We start from the raw sequence: 17,150 nt of genomic DNA, 5'->3' as shown, positions 1-17,150 counted from the left end.
TGAGATAGAAGCAGGAGCACGGGGACGGAGTCGATACCAGCTGGTTAAACCTCTTTTGAGCTCACATTCCCGGGATTCTCTTGCGTTGAGGAACAGAATGATTTTTGTTGTTGTTGTTTTTAGCTTTTATGATGGGTTTAAAAAAATAGTCAGAGAGACTTTGTCCCCTGAAGGGCTGTTTTGGGGAATGAGCTGAGCTGTGATTCCTTTGCCCTGCTGCCTGGGGGACTCTGAGATGCTGAGGTTTCTCTGCAGTGAGTTGTTTCAGCATCAGCAAGGTGGTTCAGACAATGGTATCCGAGCCTTGATGACCCTGCCTTTTGGGTCCTGGACTTTGCTCAAATTGTCACCTATTTGTCTTATTAAGACTATGCCAGATCCCCCTTGCATATCTGGGGAGACCCCACCTCCTTGACCCAAAGACACGTTGATCCTGTGGGATGGGTTCAGCCAGAGGGATGAATTCCCCTTCTCTAGGAAGCGATGGTGTGGTGGGGGCCAGTGAAGAGCCCATGCTGATGGTGGCAGCCGTCACCCTGCTCCCCACGTGACAGAGGGATGTACAATTCACCTTTCCATGTGATCTTCCAGCTGGGGCTTTCAGAAAGCCCCAGGCTCGTCTTGCCACACCAAACACTCCCTTGGCATACGGCTCTGTATGCTGAGCACAGGGGAAGGTCTTCCTTTGATTTCACCAGCAGTGCCTGAAGGTACAAACCCATCTTTGCCTTCTCCTTGGCTGTGTTTCTGAAAGCTGTCCTTGTTTAGGAACAAAGATCAAGAAAACCAAAAGCAGGATTAAAAGCAGAGGCTGGAAAAAATGGTTCTTCAAGAGCCCATCGGACAAGAGCAAACTCTCATTGCATTGAAGTCTTAATTGCCACCAAACTCACTTAGGAACCTACACTTACCTCCATTTTGTGAAAAAGCTACAAGAATAAACTCTAAAGCCATGCAACCTTGCTCCAGGGAGGGTAATAGGAAACCTCTAGCATCTAGCTCTCACTGCTGGCTTCATCTCCAGATGGCAGAGCGCTTTGCAAAGAGGACAGACTGTTATCCCCACTTTACAGAAAAGGAAAATAGAGTCACCAGAAGAGAAACAACTTGCCCAAAGTCACCTCTAAATCTAGCAGAGGGCAGATTAGATGGCATACAAAAGCTCTTAGCCTGTTTACCAAATACTCGTCTGAAATTTTAACTCCCAATCCAAACACAATTTGGATTGCTTTCCACAGGGGCTGCAGGCCTAATGCAGTTTGTTGTTTACTAAATCATATGATGGAATAATCTTAGGTATGCAAGGAGGTCTGTCCTCTTTGTCTTGTTTATTTGTTTTGATTAATACAAATCTACTGAGTGGTGGGACTTATTTTATTTGCTTTTCTTTGACTCTCTTTCTCTGTGCATTTACTTATTTTCCATTTATACTTCCCTGTTCTATTCTGAGGGCGTTGAAATATCTTCTGTTTCATTTTAGAAGTAGAAAAATTGTCTTTCCAACCTCTGTCTACTCACCATAGCCAATGATGGCCATGTCCTTGTACCATCTGTCCTGCAGAGTGGCTGCCAAGAGCCTTGCAGCTCCCCCCCAGCCTCTTTACCTCCTCTGCCAGCCCTGGGCTCTCTGGGCACGTACGCAGGTATGTTGAGTTGGTCCTTGACGGAGCTAGCCCAGGGTGATACATCCCAGAGGTGAAAGATGGCATTGTGGCTATGGGGTTGTCCATATTTCCTCGATTACTTCAGTTTGTGTTTTATCTGCATGAGGAAGAGACGGCCAGCCAACCTCAACTCCATCACATGCTCTTTAATTACTTTTGCTTTAATTCCTCATCAGCCTTTTCTACTCCAACCCTGCTGCAGGCTTTTGGATATCTTGGGTGTTACCAGTGGTTTCTCCTGATGCCTCCTCCAGCCAGTGAACTCCTGGTACCCTATCTGGGGTTGCAGGACCACTGGCACCCACATGACACAACCTCCACCAGCCCATGCATTCCTGGGACCCTTTCTGGGGTTGCAGGACCACTGGTACCCATGTGGCACAACCTCCTCCAGTCCACGCAGAGCCCTGGCCTCTGAGCTAGACCTGAGAGCAGCAGATACTCCGATGTTTGGCTGCGTGAGGTAGCAGGTGACCTTGTAGCTATGGACCATTTGTAGATAACCCGGGGTTCAAAGTCCTGAGACCTTTTTTAACCTCATACCTGATGTTTTAGCTGGGACGCGTGTCTGTGCTATGTAACCAGAAGGTTATGAAATTTCTGGTTATCTCCTTGAGAGCCAGCAGCTTCCTGAGGTCAGGATGTTGAACATTGTTCTTACGTAAAGCGAAGGCATTGAAAGTCGGCTTTTTTTCCTTTTTTCTTCTTTCATGTCAGATGTTGTTGGATCTCACCGCTGCCTGTGCTCTGGGTGGGGACAGGTGGGTGCAGCTGGCGAGGGTGCAGCCCCAGCCTGGAGCCATCCTCCCTGCGCAGCCTCTGCCCAGGTGATCACGGGTGGAGAAGCCCATCCCCTCAACAGACACCTGAGCACCAACGTGCAGCTCTGCAGAGGCAGCGAACCCACAGCAGCATCCTCTGAGGCCGGGGGACAAGAAGCAACATGCATAATCCTACAGGTAAACTCCCCATCTGGGGTGGGGAGCTCCAGGAGGGATGGTGTGACAAGAGGGGACACCGTGTGATGTCCCAGAGATGGGACCTACAGGCTTTGTGGCTTGGCAGAAAGGAGCAGATGAAGGGTTTAGGGAGAGGAGTTTGAGGCTGAGCAGGGAAGGTGGGTCTGCAAGAACTTGAAGTGGAGGGAGGAGGACGCTCCCACGAGAAAGGGATGGGTGGGAACGTGGACACTTTGCAGTGCCAAGAGAGCTTTAGCTGTGACTAATTTCTGATGGATTGGGATGCTTATTTTATAAATATTTTTTCTGCAGCTTTAACCTTGCCTTGATGCTTTCTGTGATAGCCACATGTGCCTGGCATGGCACACACAGCGAGATGTTTGCTGCCTTTTTTGGCCATTTTCTAAAATCAACAGCTGAGTGTGGGAATCCAGGCTTCTCTGAACGGAGAGACTTTGTTCTCTCACAGCCTGATCTAAAGCCCATTGAAGCTATTGAAAGACTCCCCTTGACTGCCTTGGGCTTTGAATCTGACTGTCAGTGGGTACCACTCACCCCTGCTGCACACAGCATCCTTTATTAGGTATGAAAATAAACGTATGCTCTGCATACTCTCTGCCAGTGGCTCCAGAGCCTCCCAAATGTAAGCAGAGAAGTGCTCGGGAGCAGCCAGCTTTTCTACTGCTTTTCCAGCAGTAGAGCCCGTAGAAAAGGTGTTGGCTGGTGTATGTTTTCCCTCACCTTCCCCCGAAGTTCAGGCAGAGTTTTGCACCTTGGCTCTTGCTGTGAGCGGCAGCATCCCCACCTCGGCTGCTTCCTCCCCTCTTCCTCCTCGTGCTCACTACTTCTGCCATGCCATCACTGCAGGCACTACCGATGCTGAAGCTAAGCTCTGTGCAGGACCCCTTGCAAGGTTTAATGGCCAGGCAGTTGGGTTTGGCCCACGCTGCCAGCCCGCTCTTGGTCCTCCATGGGCTATGACATGCCTTTGCCCCAGCACATGGCCCTGACCAGGCTCATGGATGGTGGGTTTGGAGCCACCAAGCAGCCCCAGATGTGCCACAACCACAGTCCTGCTTCCCTCTGCTCCAGCTCCATCCATACGCTGGGCATACATTGAAGCTGAGCATAATGTATTTCGGTCGAGGTGTCTCCTGCAGTTTTGTGTGCGGGGTTCTGGTGGGGTAAGGCTATAGCTCGAGCATTGCATTGTGGTTTCCGTAACAAGAATTGCCTGGTAAAAGGCAACAGCTGAGGTGTATTTACACCCTAAGCTGAAGTGGTGAGTGTTATTGATAAGCTGTTGGCAATGCCTGAGGTGCGGTGCCTTGGTGAATAAGATGGCTGGAATTGTTTGGGAAGATTTTATCAGACTGGATTTCCATGCGTTTAGCACCGAGCGGCTCCTGCCAAAGTGCTCGGGACTTGGCAGCGTAGTGTTTGGGTTCAGTGCTCTGCCCTGGTCTGCCAATGGACCAGGTTCAATGCTCTGCCCTGGCTGAGAAGGGGAGCTCTTCTGGAAGTCACTGCCAGGGCTGTGAAATAGATCTAGAGGCTGGAAGGTGAAATTGAGGGTTGACAAAAACGGGAACCAAAGATCTGGTCCCACATCTTTGGATGTGGCATCTTTGCTTTGTTTTTGCCAAATCCAGACTGGTCTTTTGTGTGCTTGTCTCCATGCCTTCTCCTGGGCACCCCCCTGCAAACAGCACAGCATCCTCCCCTTTCCTGGCTGAGCTCCCCCCACCCAAAAAAGTGCCATCTAAGCCCAAGCTGCAGAGTTCAATTTTACTTCTGAAGCAGCGTGTCCCTCCATGGCACTGCGCCGCCTGCCTGCTCAGGGGACACTAATGTCCCCCACATAAAACCTTGCCCCACAATCTGCAGTCTTGGCTTTAGTATGAACCAAAAGTGCCTGATTTTGGAAAAAGTAGAGGCTTTTTATTCAGTTTATTATTCAGCTTAGTTGTAAAATAAACTGACTGTGCTCTCAGCACCTACCTAGGAAGATGCTGGGAACCATCCTGCTGGCAACTGTGGTCCATTTTAAGAAGTGCCACCTTATCTTTTCCATGAAGATGCTGAAGGCTTAAAGCAGCCCTTTCCTGCTCTTTCATGGTAGGGTTTGAACTCCTCTGCTTTTGCACCCGGCAGCATGTTCCTCCTCTGAGTGAGCTCTCTTCCCCCCCCACCCCCTGCCTTATATGCATGAAAAAGATGATGCACCATCAGATGGAAAAACGAAGAGATGTCTGTGCATAGACCGAGCCATGGGGAGGCAACCAGCCATCCAGTTTAGTGCTTAATACGGTCCAGTAGCTTTACTGGGGTTGTGCAAAACTATACACTAAAAATGAAGCACTTTTCCTGGATAAACACAGGAAAAAAGAAAAAAAAAAAAAAAAAAGTAGTTACATAAATTTTTGCTCACCTGAGTGCTCAGAGCCTTGAGCGCAGCCTGGCCAGGCCCTGGAGCAAGCCCTGGGCTCTGCTCTGACTTGTCGGGTGCTTGCATAAACGAAGGCAATTCTGACCTCTGCTGTTGGCCCAACGCACCATCAGGCTGGAAAAAATGCAGCACTTCCTCAAAATATTGTATAACCTTAGATACGGAGTTGGTCTTGGCATGCACTGCGGGCTCCCTCTCCCCGGTAGCACTTCTTGGCGCTGGTGGTGTGTTATAACAAAGGTTACAAAACAGCTGGAGGTAAATCTTGTTTTCCCCCTCCTTGAGTGACAGGGGGCTCCTTGTCTGTTACTCATCCAGCAGCGTAGCACGGTGATTACTAAAATCCAACATGGATTGTAAACATGTTTTTTTCCCCTAAATTAACAAAACGGCTCAGTGTGCTTGGCAGGGAGAGCGAGCGGATCCCGACCTCCAGCATCCTGCAGCCATACGGGGGGAGCCCAGAGATGCTCTTGTGGTGGTGAAAATGCCGCACGAGGACAATGTGTCTTCATACAATGTGTAGCTGGGCTGAGGGGTTTGCTGAAGTCAACAAGCTACCATGGTCTGGGAAGGGGGTGGTTATTCCTGTGCTTACAATTAATTATAAAACTGCTGAAAGAGATATGAGCAAGAGATTGGCATGAGGTGTAAATCAAGGGCTGCTATAACTGGCCTAAATCTGCCTTCCATGTACATCAAGTTGGGCTACTGCCACAAGCATGATGCTGTTTAGATGGCCTCTAAGTCTGGTCCAGGCTGCAAATTCCCATGTAAAATGCATATACATATATATATATGTATGTATATAAAACACGTTCCTTTTCTGCTTTCATATTTTTTTTTTGTAATTTGGATAGTGAAAATCAGTGAAGTTGTCTCAAAAAACAACAGAGTTGTCATCTTAATAGCTACAGAAAGCTGAGAAATGCTGCTCTGAGAAGCAGGCCTTTGGGGAGGTTTAGACCTTGCCCCATTTCCAAAGACATGAGTTTATTCATACGGTGCCCCTTGGTACCAGGGGAAGGAGCAGTTCCCAGCAACTGGAAGCCCTGGTGCTCTTTAGGTGATGGGGTCATCTGCTGTACCTCCATTCATCTTGATATGCTTGGGGGGTTGTAGAAAGGGACACTCAAAGTGCTCATGTCTATAATGAGGTGACTTGACCATTCTCACATCCTGCTTTGAGGATAGGTAGTTGCTCAGTGTATCCATCTCAGATTTACTCCTTGGAATGTTGAAACAGAGAAGACACTAAGAAATCAAACACCGTCCTGTCATGCTACCACTTGGCTAGAAGCTGACACCAGCCCATCACCAAAGCTAGATTAGGACACCCCTAAGACCCACTGTTTGGTGAATATATCCAAGGTGGCATTTTATGTAGATAGGAAATAAATGGAGAACACAGAAGTCAAAGGCACATATGTATTTCCACTTTTCAGCCTGATCGTTTAGTGATCTTCTGATTAAAAGCTATTCCTAACATTTGCTGTTGCATTTGCCCTCGTACAGTCTTTCTCAACAGTAGGCTAGATGAGTTGATGCTCTGATGTCCTCAGTGGCTTCATACCAAACCTCTGCTAACAGGCTGTGGGGTGGGCTGGATGCCTTCTGTGGTGTCCAAGATCCCACCAGAAACATTTGTTTCAGGATGGAGATGTGGTGCCTTCAGCAACAGCAGTCCCATGTGGACAGGGCTTTGCCCAACAGCTGCTGGGCTGGTCTGGGCCAGTCCTCCAGAGGAAACATCCTCTTTTCAGCCGCTTCACTTGGTTGTCTGCAGCTTTTCTATCACAGGGAATAAAATCCCGCCAGGGGCAATCTGATCCACCCCAGTTACACTCACAGCCTGCTTGCCCCGTGTCTTTGAAATCTGGGCTTGCCGGTACTTTCATAACCCAGCACGTGGTCTTACACTTGAGGAGTGGGGGAGCTTCTCTGAACCATGTCTCGCTCTGTGGGGCCATGGCTCACCAGGATCCATCATTGCATTGCTGCCACATAGTGATACGGGATTTCTGGGGTCTCAGGGCAAGTACAGTACAATGGGCAGCATTGGTTTTGCCCCCAGGATGGGCTATCTTGATCCTGGAGATGTTTTTGAAGCCTTTGGAACGCTGACATGTTGTTGTGTTGTACGTAACTGTTTCTCTTTCCACCTGAATAACCAGCTTTTGGCAGGGCCTGGCTTGTGAAACGATGCTGGGAGATCTGCCACGCGGTGCTGATGAGTTCAAGCAGAGTTAGTTTTTGTGACCTGAGAAACTGAGGGTTCAGGATGGTGCGTCACCACCGTGGGCTGTTGTGGCAGGTTGAAGGCAGAAGAAGGGTTAGGAGGCTGCATTCCTGCCAGGTTGATTGTTACATCGCCTGCTTAAAAATCATTAGTTGAAGAAGAGTAACTTTAATTTTATGCCATCAGGGATTTGGCACAATAAATTTTTATTTGAGTATTTGTCGATTCGGCAGCATTAGGACAGGTGTAATTGTATTTTAGGCACGAGCACCATGGGTTGCTCTGCAGACACTGTGCACAGCAGCCCCAGTGGCACGGGCACGTGTTGGGGGGGACTCGTGCGCCCTGTTGGCACACAGGTGGTGGAGATTCTCCTTTTTACAGAGCCAGACCCGGTGCCAGCATGTCCTGGCCTGAGAGGCTCTGCCTGGTTTTGCAATAGCTGTTTGAGAAGCTCCCTGTTTTCTCCAAGGAAAAAGTCAGCTAGAGGAGTGGGTTTCGTATGCAGGTGTTCTGTGTTCAATGTCCATCTGGGAGCTTCAAAAGTGAAAAAAAAAATCATGTTTCTGAAATATTCTTATCCTTTTCCTCTCAGAAAAGGATCAGCAGTGGGTGAAAAAAAGGGAGAATGCAGGGGACAAAAATGAATTAGAAACAGAATATTTTTTCAGTTTGAGAAGATTTCTGTGATTGTTTTCATATTCCTTCAAAAACCTGTATTTTGTATGGAGAAAAACCCAGATGGGTTTTTTTTGGTGCTAAATTCCTCTTCTGCTGATTTGAACAGTTAAGAAATCATTGTTCTTCCTTTTATTTTCCATTTCAGACAGCCCAGCTGGACTCATTGCTGAGAACCTTCTCAAAGCCAAAGAAATAGCCCTCAATGACTCTCGTGTTCCTGAACAGCTCAAGAATTACTTACAAAAAGCTCTTGACATTGCTCTTGGACTAGACCCTTACCTGGATGCGATGGCAACTTCAAAGAGGTACGGATTCTCCTTTGTAACCTTGTGCTTTTTTCCTGTGATAGTATGAATGCATTCTTAGATTTTCTGTTCAGAATATGCCATAAATGTTGGGGGACAGTGGAAGGAAGAAGAGTTAACTGCACCCAAATATATAGCAAAGTGTGCACAGACGTGTGTGTCTGTGTGAGCCTATGGCCTTGAGGGAGAGGAGGTGAGAACAAAAGGTCCTAACTCTAAATTTGGGAAGATATTCAGCCAATTGACTATTGACTATGGGAATGTCTGTGTTGGAACATATCCTATGAAAAATCAGCACGCCAGGCTCCACACAGCGTCTGCTGAAAGGCTCGTTCTAGCCCCTGGATCAAATCAGTGCTGGGATAAATCAAGAATGAAGAAAACCTGCACCTCTGGATCCACCCTATAATAACAGCCTTAATATGCAGCTTTTATCTCCAAGCGCTCAACAAACATTAATTAATCTGCTAACTAAATTACTCTAGTAACTAAACTAATTAATTAAACTAATTTAAGGTATCATTAATTCAGAAGTCCAACTGATACCCTCATTATTCTTTTTTGAGCTACAGTATATTACCCAGCCATGTGGGGTCTGCTAAACAATTCGCATTTATCAGTGTACATTTTGATATGTGGAAAAAGCCAGTTCTGTCTAAAATTGACAATGTGTAAACTGTTCCAGGCTGTGGATTACGGGAACGCTGAGCGTTCGTTCTGTTGCTGAAATAATAGCTGATAGTTGTTTGACTTACGCTTGCTGTACGATAATAGCTATACATTATCTTATTAAAGTTGTTAAAGCATTTGTGAGGGGCAGAAAAGAGGTTATATGAAATGTTCTACTCTTTAAGTCTTGGATTATCTGAGTGTGGCTGACACGGGTTATGAATTCTTTCTCATTTTACTGAGGAGTGGTGGGGGAAGCTGGGGGTGGTAGAAATAAAAGCTGAAATGGCTCTAAATTCTGGCCCGCAGAAGCATCACCAACCATTTCTGGTGGTTACTTTCTTCAGATAGGGTAATCTAACCTGTCTGGAGGCTATGGACTTCTTCCAGTCTCTTCCCTTCTCTTTGTAATAGGTAGCATCTCACTTCATCCAGAGACATTGTCACAGGCCTGGCTTCTGTGAAACAGCATCTGGAGATACCCTGCTTGTCTCAGCAGTTTGCGAGGAAAACCATTTTTTTCCCATCTTGCAAAAGAATTTTTGATTTTACTTCTTTTCCCCTCTTCTGCAATGAAACCTGGTTTGGGCTGAAAAAAAAAACCCTAACCCTAGAGTTGAACAAAACCTGGCCAGGGTAGCTGGAGCCATTTACTCCAACCTGGTAGATAGACAGACAACTGTCTTGGACCAACTGGAAATGGGAAAGATTTGGAGTTGAACAGTGGGTCTCACAACCCCTTCTTCCCAAGCCCCTGTGGCTGGAGTGGCTGCCAGCACCAAGATGGGCCTATTGCCAAGCCAGGTCCTCTTAGGACTGTAATTTAGGGATATTTGTAATGCTTCTGGGCTAACTTTTCATGCTCATGCACAGATGGACCTTTTCTGGGAGTTCCCTCTTGGTTGCTTTTTTTTTTTTTTTTTATGCAGGACACTCAGATTTTGCTTGTTACCATAATGATGAAATTTCTTTCTTTCTCCAGAAAAACTTCACCTGGCCACATCCCAGAGGACACTGGAGGAACTGAAACCAGAGTCAGGCTGAAGGAAGAATGCACCTCGGGCTCTTTGAATGGCAAGTTGGTCAACCAAGAGGATAAAATTGCAGCAGATCGGTGTAAAGGTTATCACTGAAGTTCATCATCCTCTACTCCCTCTTGAGTGGGGAAAGGATGAACACCATGGAAATGCTCAGAAAATGTGGAAAATTACTTAAAAAGAAAGATAAGAACTTCCAGTAGGCTTTGATCTTCCTTTTGCATGAATTTTTCCTTTCCCCCGCCTCCTGTGCCTTTGTGCCCACACACAAATGCCCACGCACATACTCATGAGTGCTTTAATGCACAGTGCCAGCCCCACCCCTTAGTGAGCAGCAAAGAGATCGTCGTCCTCACTGAAGGGGAAGGAAGGGAAAAATCATATTGGTTTGGGTTTGTTGGTGTCTGATAGGGGTTTACGTGCTTTTGCGGTGGAGGTGGCCTGTGGGCAAGCACTGCACCTTTTCAAGGAGCAATACCCAGGCTTATGTCCCCATATAAAGCCTATTACACTAAATCTATTCCCAGATTCATTCTTCCCAGATGTTCCCATCTTTTGAGTAATATATCATCACAGTGAAGTACTCTTATAATGTATTACACTAATACATTGTTCGAAGGACACCGCTGATGATAAATTTCTTAAATGATGGTGCTGTCTAGGGATAATGACTCTAAGAGCAAATGCAAGGTAATGTAGTGATTTTTTTTTAACCGGGTTCCAGAAAGAATATGGAGACATCTTAAAGCCATTTTCATATGGGGGGAATGTTAAAATATGCAATATTTCAAGCACTATTTAACAAGCACTTGAACAATAGCAGCATTGATGATAAAGGTTCTACATTTAAAACCGGTCCCTTTATTCTGTTGTCTTTTAGCTGCATTTTAGATGAAATTTTGTCAGAATCTGTTGTTAAATCCTTATTTGAAAGTGTTTTAAGATTAGATTTTTTTTTTAATGATCACTTAAAAGGTACATCTAATTTTCATTGTGAACAGGGTACAGTCTTTCTTATGGTGTTATTTTTAAATTTTCATTCTTGTCTTTCAACAGGCCAAATTTTTAGGATGTTTGTTCATATGATCAGAGCCAGGAGGATTTTATTAATTGGCAAGCTTAAAGGTTACAGTATCCTTGCTATCGCAGAAGAATTGCCAGATGATGGCAAAATCTTTGCATGCGCAGAAGCGCCGTATCTCGGAGTGAACAGCCAAGAAGCATTTGATTGTTCTTCAGATGGCAAAAAGATAAGCATGCGAGTGGGACCGATGGCAGACACTTTGGAGGTAAAGTCAGTTGGACGAGAAGTTTGGGAGCTCTTGTGCAGAGCAATTAGAGAGCTTTGGTCAGGCCCTGTTTCCTGCCCACAGGATGCTGGGTGATGACCTTCGTTTGCTTGCAAATAAGTGAACGTGCTCTTGCACTGGAATTATTTCTTATTCGTGACGATGTATGATGAGACAGCTCTGTCACACAAGATAGTTTTTTTCTCTTCTTAACTAAAATACTGCACCTTTTGATCAGAGGGGCTATAAATGTAGGTTGATGGGCTTCAGTGGCAGAGTTTTACTTGATGTGGGTGGGCATTGTTTCAGGGTATCTAATACCAAACATAACAAGCTGAAAGAGTGTATCTGTGACTGCCAGGCATGCCCTGAGAAGGACAGCTTGCTCCCAAGGGCAGCTTGCTCCCAGTGTTCACAAGAATTGGAAAACTCCTGCAGAAGTTTGTAATTCATCCACAACCTGTCACTATTTTCCCTATCTGGCAACACTGTGGGCCATTAGACCCCAAGTTTCTCACTTCCAGAGCAATGTGATAAGCTTCAGATGGGCAAATGCATTAGATATATTTGTTTCATTCAGTGACTTTGTCCCAAGAAAGAGAGAAGTTCATGATTGCCAGCAGATAGAGGAGTTTCATGTTTAATTCCAGTTTGTGGATCTCCAGGATGTTGCTGCAGGTCCAGCGCACTACCAGATGATGCCCATGCCAGGTTCATTAAATATATAGCCTTTTCATTGTTAACGCAAACCAATTTGATCTGATTCCATTTTCAATCTGGATGTGTCAGTGTGAGCTTGATTGTAACTGTATTTGCATTAACAGGTACCATATTTGTTTCTAAAATGAAATGGCCAGGAGCTTTCTGACCTCTGGCTTTCATGACCTCCAAGTTTGATAAGAAAGAAACAAAGAGCTTTGCCAAGTATATGAATAAACGAAATGTTACAGATCACCTGCAATGTGCAGCATTTAAAATCCCAGCTCCCCGCAGTGAGTGTGAAATTAATTGAATTGCTGTTGCTCTCTAGTGCCCATTCTGTGCAACTGACTTACTGTGACTGAATTAAAATATCTAGAGGCAGGCAGAGTACATGCTGTGCAGAGATTAAAGAAAGGAGCAAAGACATGAAAATTAAATCCTTAAAACAGAATGTTGCAATTGATTTTATATCCTCTGATTGCAACGCGAAGGCACATCCTGACCCCAGTTCTGCAGGTACTTAGGGCTTTGAATAACTCCCGGAGCTGACGGGAGCGGAGATGCTCGTGCTCAGCAGGAGAGATCCCGGCACTGGGGACACCTCTCCATTCAGGATCTATGCACTGGGCTCTGGACTTTTGTTGCTCACCCTGGCAGATATTTCATCACTGGTATAAGGACAATCAGGATCATCCTACAGGTCTAAATGACAAAGCAACATGTTTGGTGGCCTCTCTGGTGCCCTGGCATGTCGGGGTCATTGGGATTTGTCTGGCTGGAGCGCGGCAAACACACCTGGATGCATGGAAGAGTCTCAGGTTGTGAGCAGTCCGCTTTTTCCTCATAGAGAAGACCAGCTTAGGTTAGAGATCAGGCTTCCTCCATTGCTACCTGGGCATGCTGAAAGGCAGGAGGACAAGGCAGTCGTGGGCAGGAGACAGGTTAGGACTAGCACAGCCGAGCTCTCGCAGCTCAGCTTCATGGAGGAGGTGGAGAACAGTGTTTCTGTCCCACAGTGTCTGCAGGGAGGCTGGTCCAGAACAAAGCTGGGTAAGAGATGCTGAAAAGCGTGGTGAGATTCAGGAGAGCTGGAACAAGCTCTGGCAAGGATTGCCTTTGCTGTCTACATTGTCTGCAGCTCTAGGTTTCATTCCTGTTCCTCTACAGAAGTTAGAGGACAGAAGTGGTCACCCACCACTTGCTCTTTGGAGACAGCTGCTGCAGCATTCTTACTGTGGTGACTAGGGCTGAATTTTGCTTCCAAGCTGAGTGAAATAGGGCAGGATTACTGCTTATCTGCTGCTCCTCAACGCTTTGCAGCAGTGCAACCTCCCCGGAGCAGAGCATTCGCCTTGCTGCACTGGCTCTTTCAAAGCACAAAAATGTCGCGTGATGTGTAAATAGCAGGGGAAGTCCCCGTGGCAGGGAAGTCCTTTTCTCCTGCGTGTTTACATGGCTTTGGCTCTTCCACCTACAGGCGTGGCTCATCGGGGTGGTGGGTGAGCAGAGAGCAGTGCAAAGGCAGCCCATCCGTCCATAGTGGCACCTTGACCAGGGTTTCTGAAGCCTCTTGCTGCTCCTGTGCGTTATTCCACAGCGTTGGCAGGGATGGCTGGGTTCCCTGTCTCTTGTTCCAGATCGGAGCCAGCTGCAAAACATCTGGTACTTTGAGCTGTCAAAGGAGGCTAAATACCAAACAGGAGCTGCAGAGCTCAGGTACACAGTGGGGTTCTTTTGGTACCTGAGGGCACGATGGAAAAAATCCACCTTTCCCACGCGTGAGGGACAGGCACTGCCGAGGTAGTTCAGGTCCCCACCAAAGCATGTAGCTCTCATACACCACGGCACAAACCTCTGTGTCCCACGACCTCAGTATTTTGACATAATATCTCGAAACGTGGAATGGGGGGAAGCCTTTCCCAGGGTTCAGACTCTGACACGGGTGCTTTGAGTGGGAATTAGCTACCTCTTCAATGCATGCTGGGCCAGCGTTTAAAAACCTTTCCCAAGCAGCTCCTTAATTCTAAACTCTGTCGTGCTGTGCCTGAATAATGTGCCTTGCCATATATCAGCTGTGAGCAAGAGGCCTGATCCTGCACAAAGAGCTTCCTTTAATTCCCTGTGGACTTTTGGTTGAACAATGGCTGCGGGATTGAGTCCGGAGGGAATGCAAACTACCAGGAAATTATTCCCATCCGTGATTTTGATCCTTCCATTTTAAAATTGAAAACGCAACATAAAAAAAACAACACTATGTTTGCAGCAGATTCTGCTGATTGCAGGGCATTGTATAAGCATGTCAGGGTTTTCTTTTTTCTTTTTTTCCCTCCTTTTACCAGACAGAATAGGTGAAGAGGTTGAGCTGCAGATCTCATTTCTCCTGTTTTGCTGCTTGTGAAGTCTGCCAACAGAATCCACCTTGACAAAGTCAAGGACTCTGCGTTTAATGTTGAACTGAGTGAATAAATTATGCATGAAATTGTGTCGGAGTCTCTAGTGTGCAGAATTGCTCCTTTTGATATGAAAGGTTAATTCAGAAAGGAGTCCAAAATAGCTGGAAATTGTGGGGATAAGTGGATAGTATTCACTGTTGTGAGCTGTTATTACTAGAAATTGCATTCCCTCTCTAGCTTCCCTAGAGATTTAGCTTTGCTGGTGAATATAAACTGTACTCAATAGAATAGCATTTAGGAGTAACAAGAGTGTATGTCCACACACAGTAAAATATTCTAATGGTGTTTTAAAAGGAAGCTGTACTTTTTCATGTGTTCTATGTACCCTAAGGATGGATTGCTATTACATTTAGGTCAAGAACAAGGCATAGGGAAGGTAATAAGTTTCGAGTACATCTTTATTACAAATATTCTGATTGTATGATCCATATCAAAGGAACTGGACAGATATTTTTTTTTCTGATTGAGTTTGGATGTGCCTTATGAGAGAGTGTTGTCTCTGATCAGGACTCCAATTAGGTTTTCTCGCAGCTTTGGGAGAAGATTCATTCATGTTTTTCTTCGGGATGTCTTCTCCCTGATCTTTTGCCATGTTCGTCAGCAGTGCAGCTGTGTCCTTTCTCGTGCTAGCTTTTGGTGCATCTCCTCTATGCAATGCAGTGCTACAAGTTTTGGTTTTTTTCCTTTTTTAATCCCAAAGGAAGTTAATGACTCACTGTAAGCAAAAGCATTAATTTTAGCCAAGTTTGCTCTGAATTAAGACACTTCTTGTTGCCATCTGTTAGCGTCTATGATGCCTCCGTAGCAAGGAGCAGGGATTGCACTGTAAACATTCAGGAAATTAGTTTCAGCGGGATATTTTGCAGGCAGATTATTTCCTTCTGGATCTCAGCTTTCCTCACAGTTGGAGACGTTTGGGCTCTGCCTCTCTCCTAGCAAAGGACAAAGGCATTTTCAACGTGCTGTGAGGTCCTAGGCAGGGCCAGGCCCAGTCTGCTCTGGAAGGACAAAGGTGGTCAATCCCTCCTCTTAAACCCCTCATCCATTCTGAGAGGGACAGCAGTAAGATCTTTTCCTCATCACTGCACCAATATTTCCAGTGCTTAGCTCCACGGTCAAAGCTACCAGTAGAGCAGCTGTTTTTCTTTCTGGCTCTCTTGGTTCAGCAAGAGGTCCTGGCAGTGAGGAAACCCTCTTCGGTGTGGTACCCTGGCCATGGGGATCTCCTGTCCAGGTGACCCCTACTCTGCTAGCCAAGGAGGTCCAGGAAACGGAGCACTTTCCTGTTCCTGTGGCTATTAACCTTTTGTGTAGAGGCTGCTCCTGAGGCAAAGCTGGTTCAAGGAATTTCCAGGATTTCCCTTTATCAGCCTGGAGCTGTTTCCAACTAAATGTGGAAAACTCAACAGCAGTCTTGAAGCTGTGGAACAAAGAAGCTCAAATGATGGCAGGGTTGCAGTATGAACTCCAAGGCAGTGATACAGGCATTTCCATATAGGTATCTAGTACTAGGTATCTAGAAGAAATGAGGGGTGCCCAACTGACCTTCATGGCTGGCTGTTCAGGACTTGATGAACTGGCAAAAAAGAAACGCCTTTCAAACGGTGTCCTTGCACACACACGCAGTGCAAGGACGAAAAAGGCATGTGGTGGATACACATACAACACATCCCTCTTGGGATGAAAGCTGTGAAGTTAAAAGGTGGTTTATCTGTATCAGAAGACAACTAAGAAGGAGATAAACTGTCAGCAGGTAGATAGTACAGAAAGAGGGCTGAAATGAGAAGTCCAGCTAATATCCAAAGAGCTACACAACTCCATATGGACCTAATGAAGTCAATGCATAAAAGTGAGATTCTTTTTCATTAGGGAGCTATACCATGGAGCAGTAGTAACATATGTTCAGAGATGGCCACATCTGCTTCTGAATGTTTGCCCCCCACCTCCTCTGCCTGGGAAGGTTACAAGTCAGAAAGTAGTGATAAGTCATGATAATTACTTGAATTTGGCTTTGGCTCTTCTCTCTGGGGAACGAGACCTCTAATGTCTCTTCCTGATGGACTCCTCCTCCCAGCTTTCATCTTCTGACCCTTCCTAAAGTATCTACACTGGACAGACTGGCTGATTTGCAACCTGATATAAGATGCTCTTGCCACAGTAGCAAAAATGTTCCTGCTGCTTTCCCCAATACAGCCCAAGAGGGAACCAGGGAAAAATTTTCTTACTGGTCAGGAAAAGAAAAGATGAAACCCAGGAAGACAGATGTCCCAGTTTCTACTACATTTATTATCAACCAGCATGTATTTGGCCTTAAGGTCTCCTTTCATTATAGTGTAGTATCAAAAGGTGTCCTAAATGTGGACTCATGAATGCTTTTGGCAGAGCTTCTGTGCTATCAAGCATCTGCAGTTAAGTGTGACTATCCAGGCTCTCAGGCGGGCTTAATTTCTTAACCACTAACAAGCTTACAATGGTACCAGTTTGCACAATGGAGTAATTCAGAGCTTGAATGATCCACTTTCTGCTATTTCCTTGTCTGAGCTATGTGCTCTCTGCTTCAGAAAGGCTCCTGAAATCTCTGTTTGGGAGCCATCAAACTCACTCCCGAAAACAAATTAGTTTTTCACATTCTGTTGCCATTTGTTATTGGTGCTTTCTCTCCTACATCTCAGGGGATCACTCATCATTCATTGTGCACAATGT

The 17,150-nt window shown here is 46.0% G+C and overlaps 1 protein-coding gene across 1 annotated transcript in view; it reads left to right on the top strand.

The window, feature by feature from the left end:
• Positions 1–3,593: 3,593 nt before the first annotated feature.
• Positions 3,594–17,150, top strand: part of LOC141467217 (uncharacterized) — a 33,741-nt gene continuing 20,184 nt past the window's right edge. The window contains exons 1-4 of the mRNA XM_074151664.1: positions 3,594–3,648; positions 8,138–8,297; positions 9,949–10,082; positions 11,060–11,292. Of these exons, the coding sequence (XP_074007765.1) occupies positions 3,594–3,648; positions 8,138–8,297; positions 9,949–10,082; positions 11,060–11,292 (582 nt within the window). The remainder of the gene's footprint in view (positions 3,649–8,137; positions 8,298–9,948; positions 10,083–11,059; positions 11,293–17,150) is intronic.

Source organism: Numenius arquata, chromosome 8, assembly GCF_964106895.1.
Source record: "Numenius arquata chromosome 8, bNumArq3.hap1.1, whole genome shotgun sequence".
NCBI lineage: Eukaryota > Metazoa > Chordata > Aves > Charadriiformes > Scolopacidae > Numenius > Numenius arquata.
Note: the sequence above shows the minus strand (reverse complement) of the source record. Positions and strands in the feature narration are given on the sequence as shown.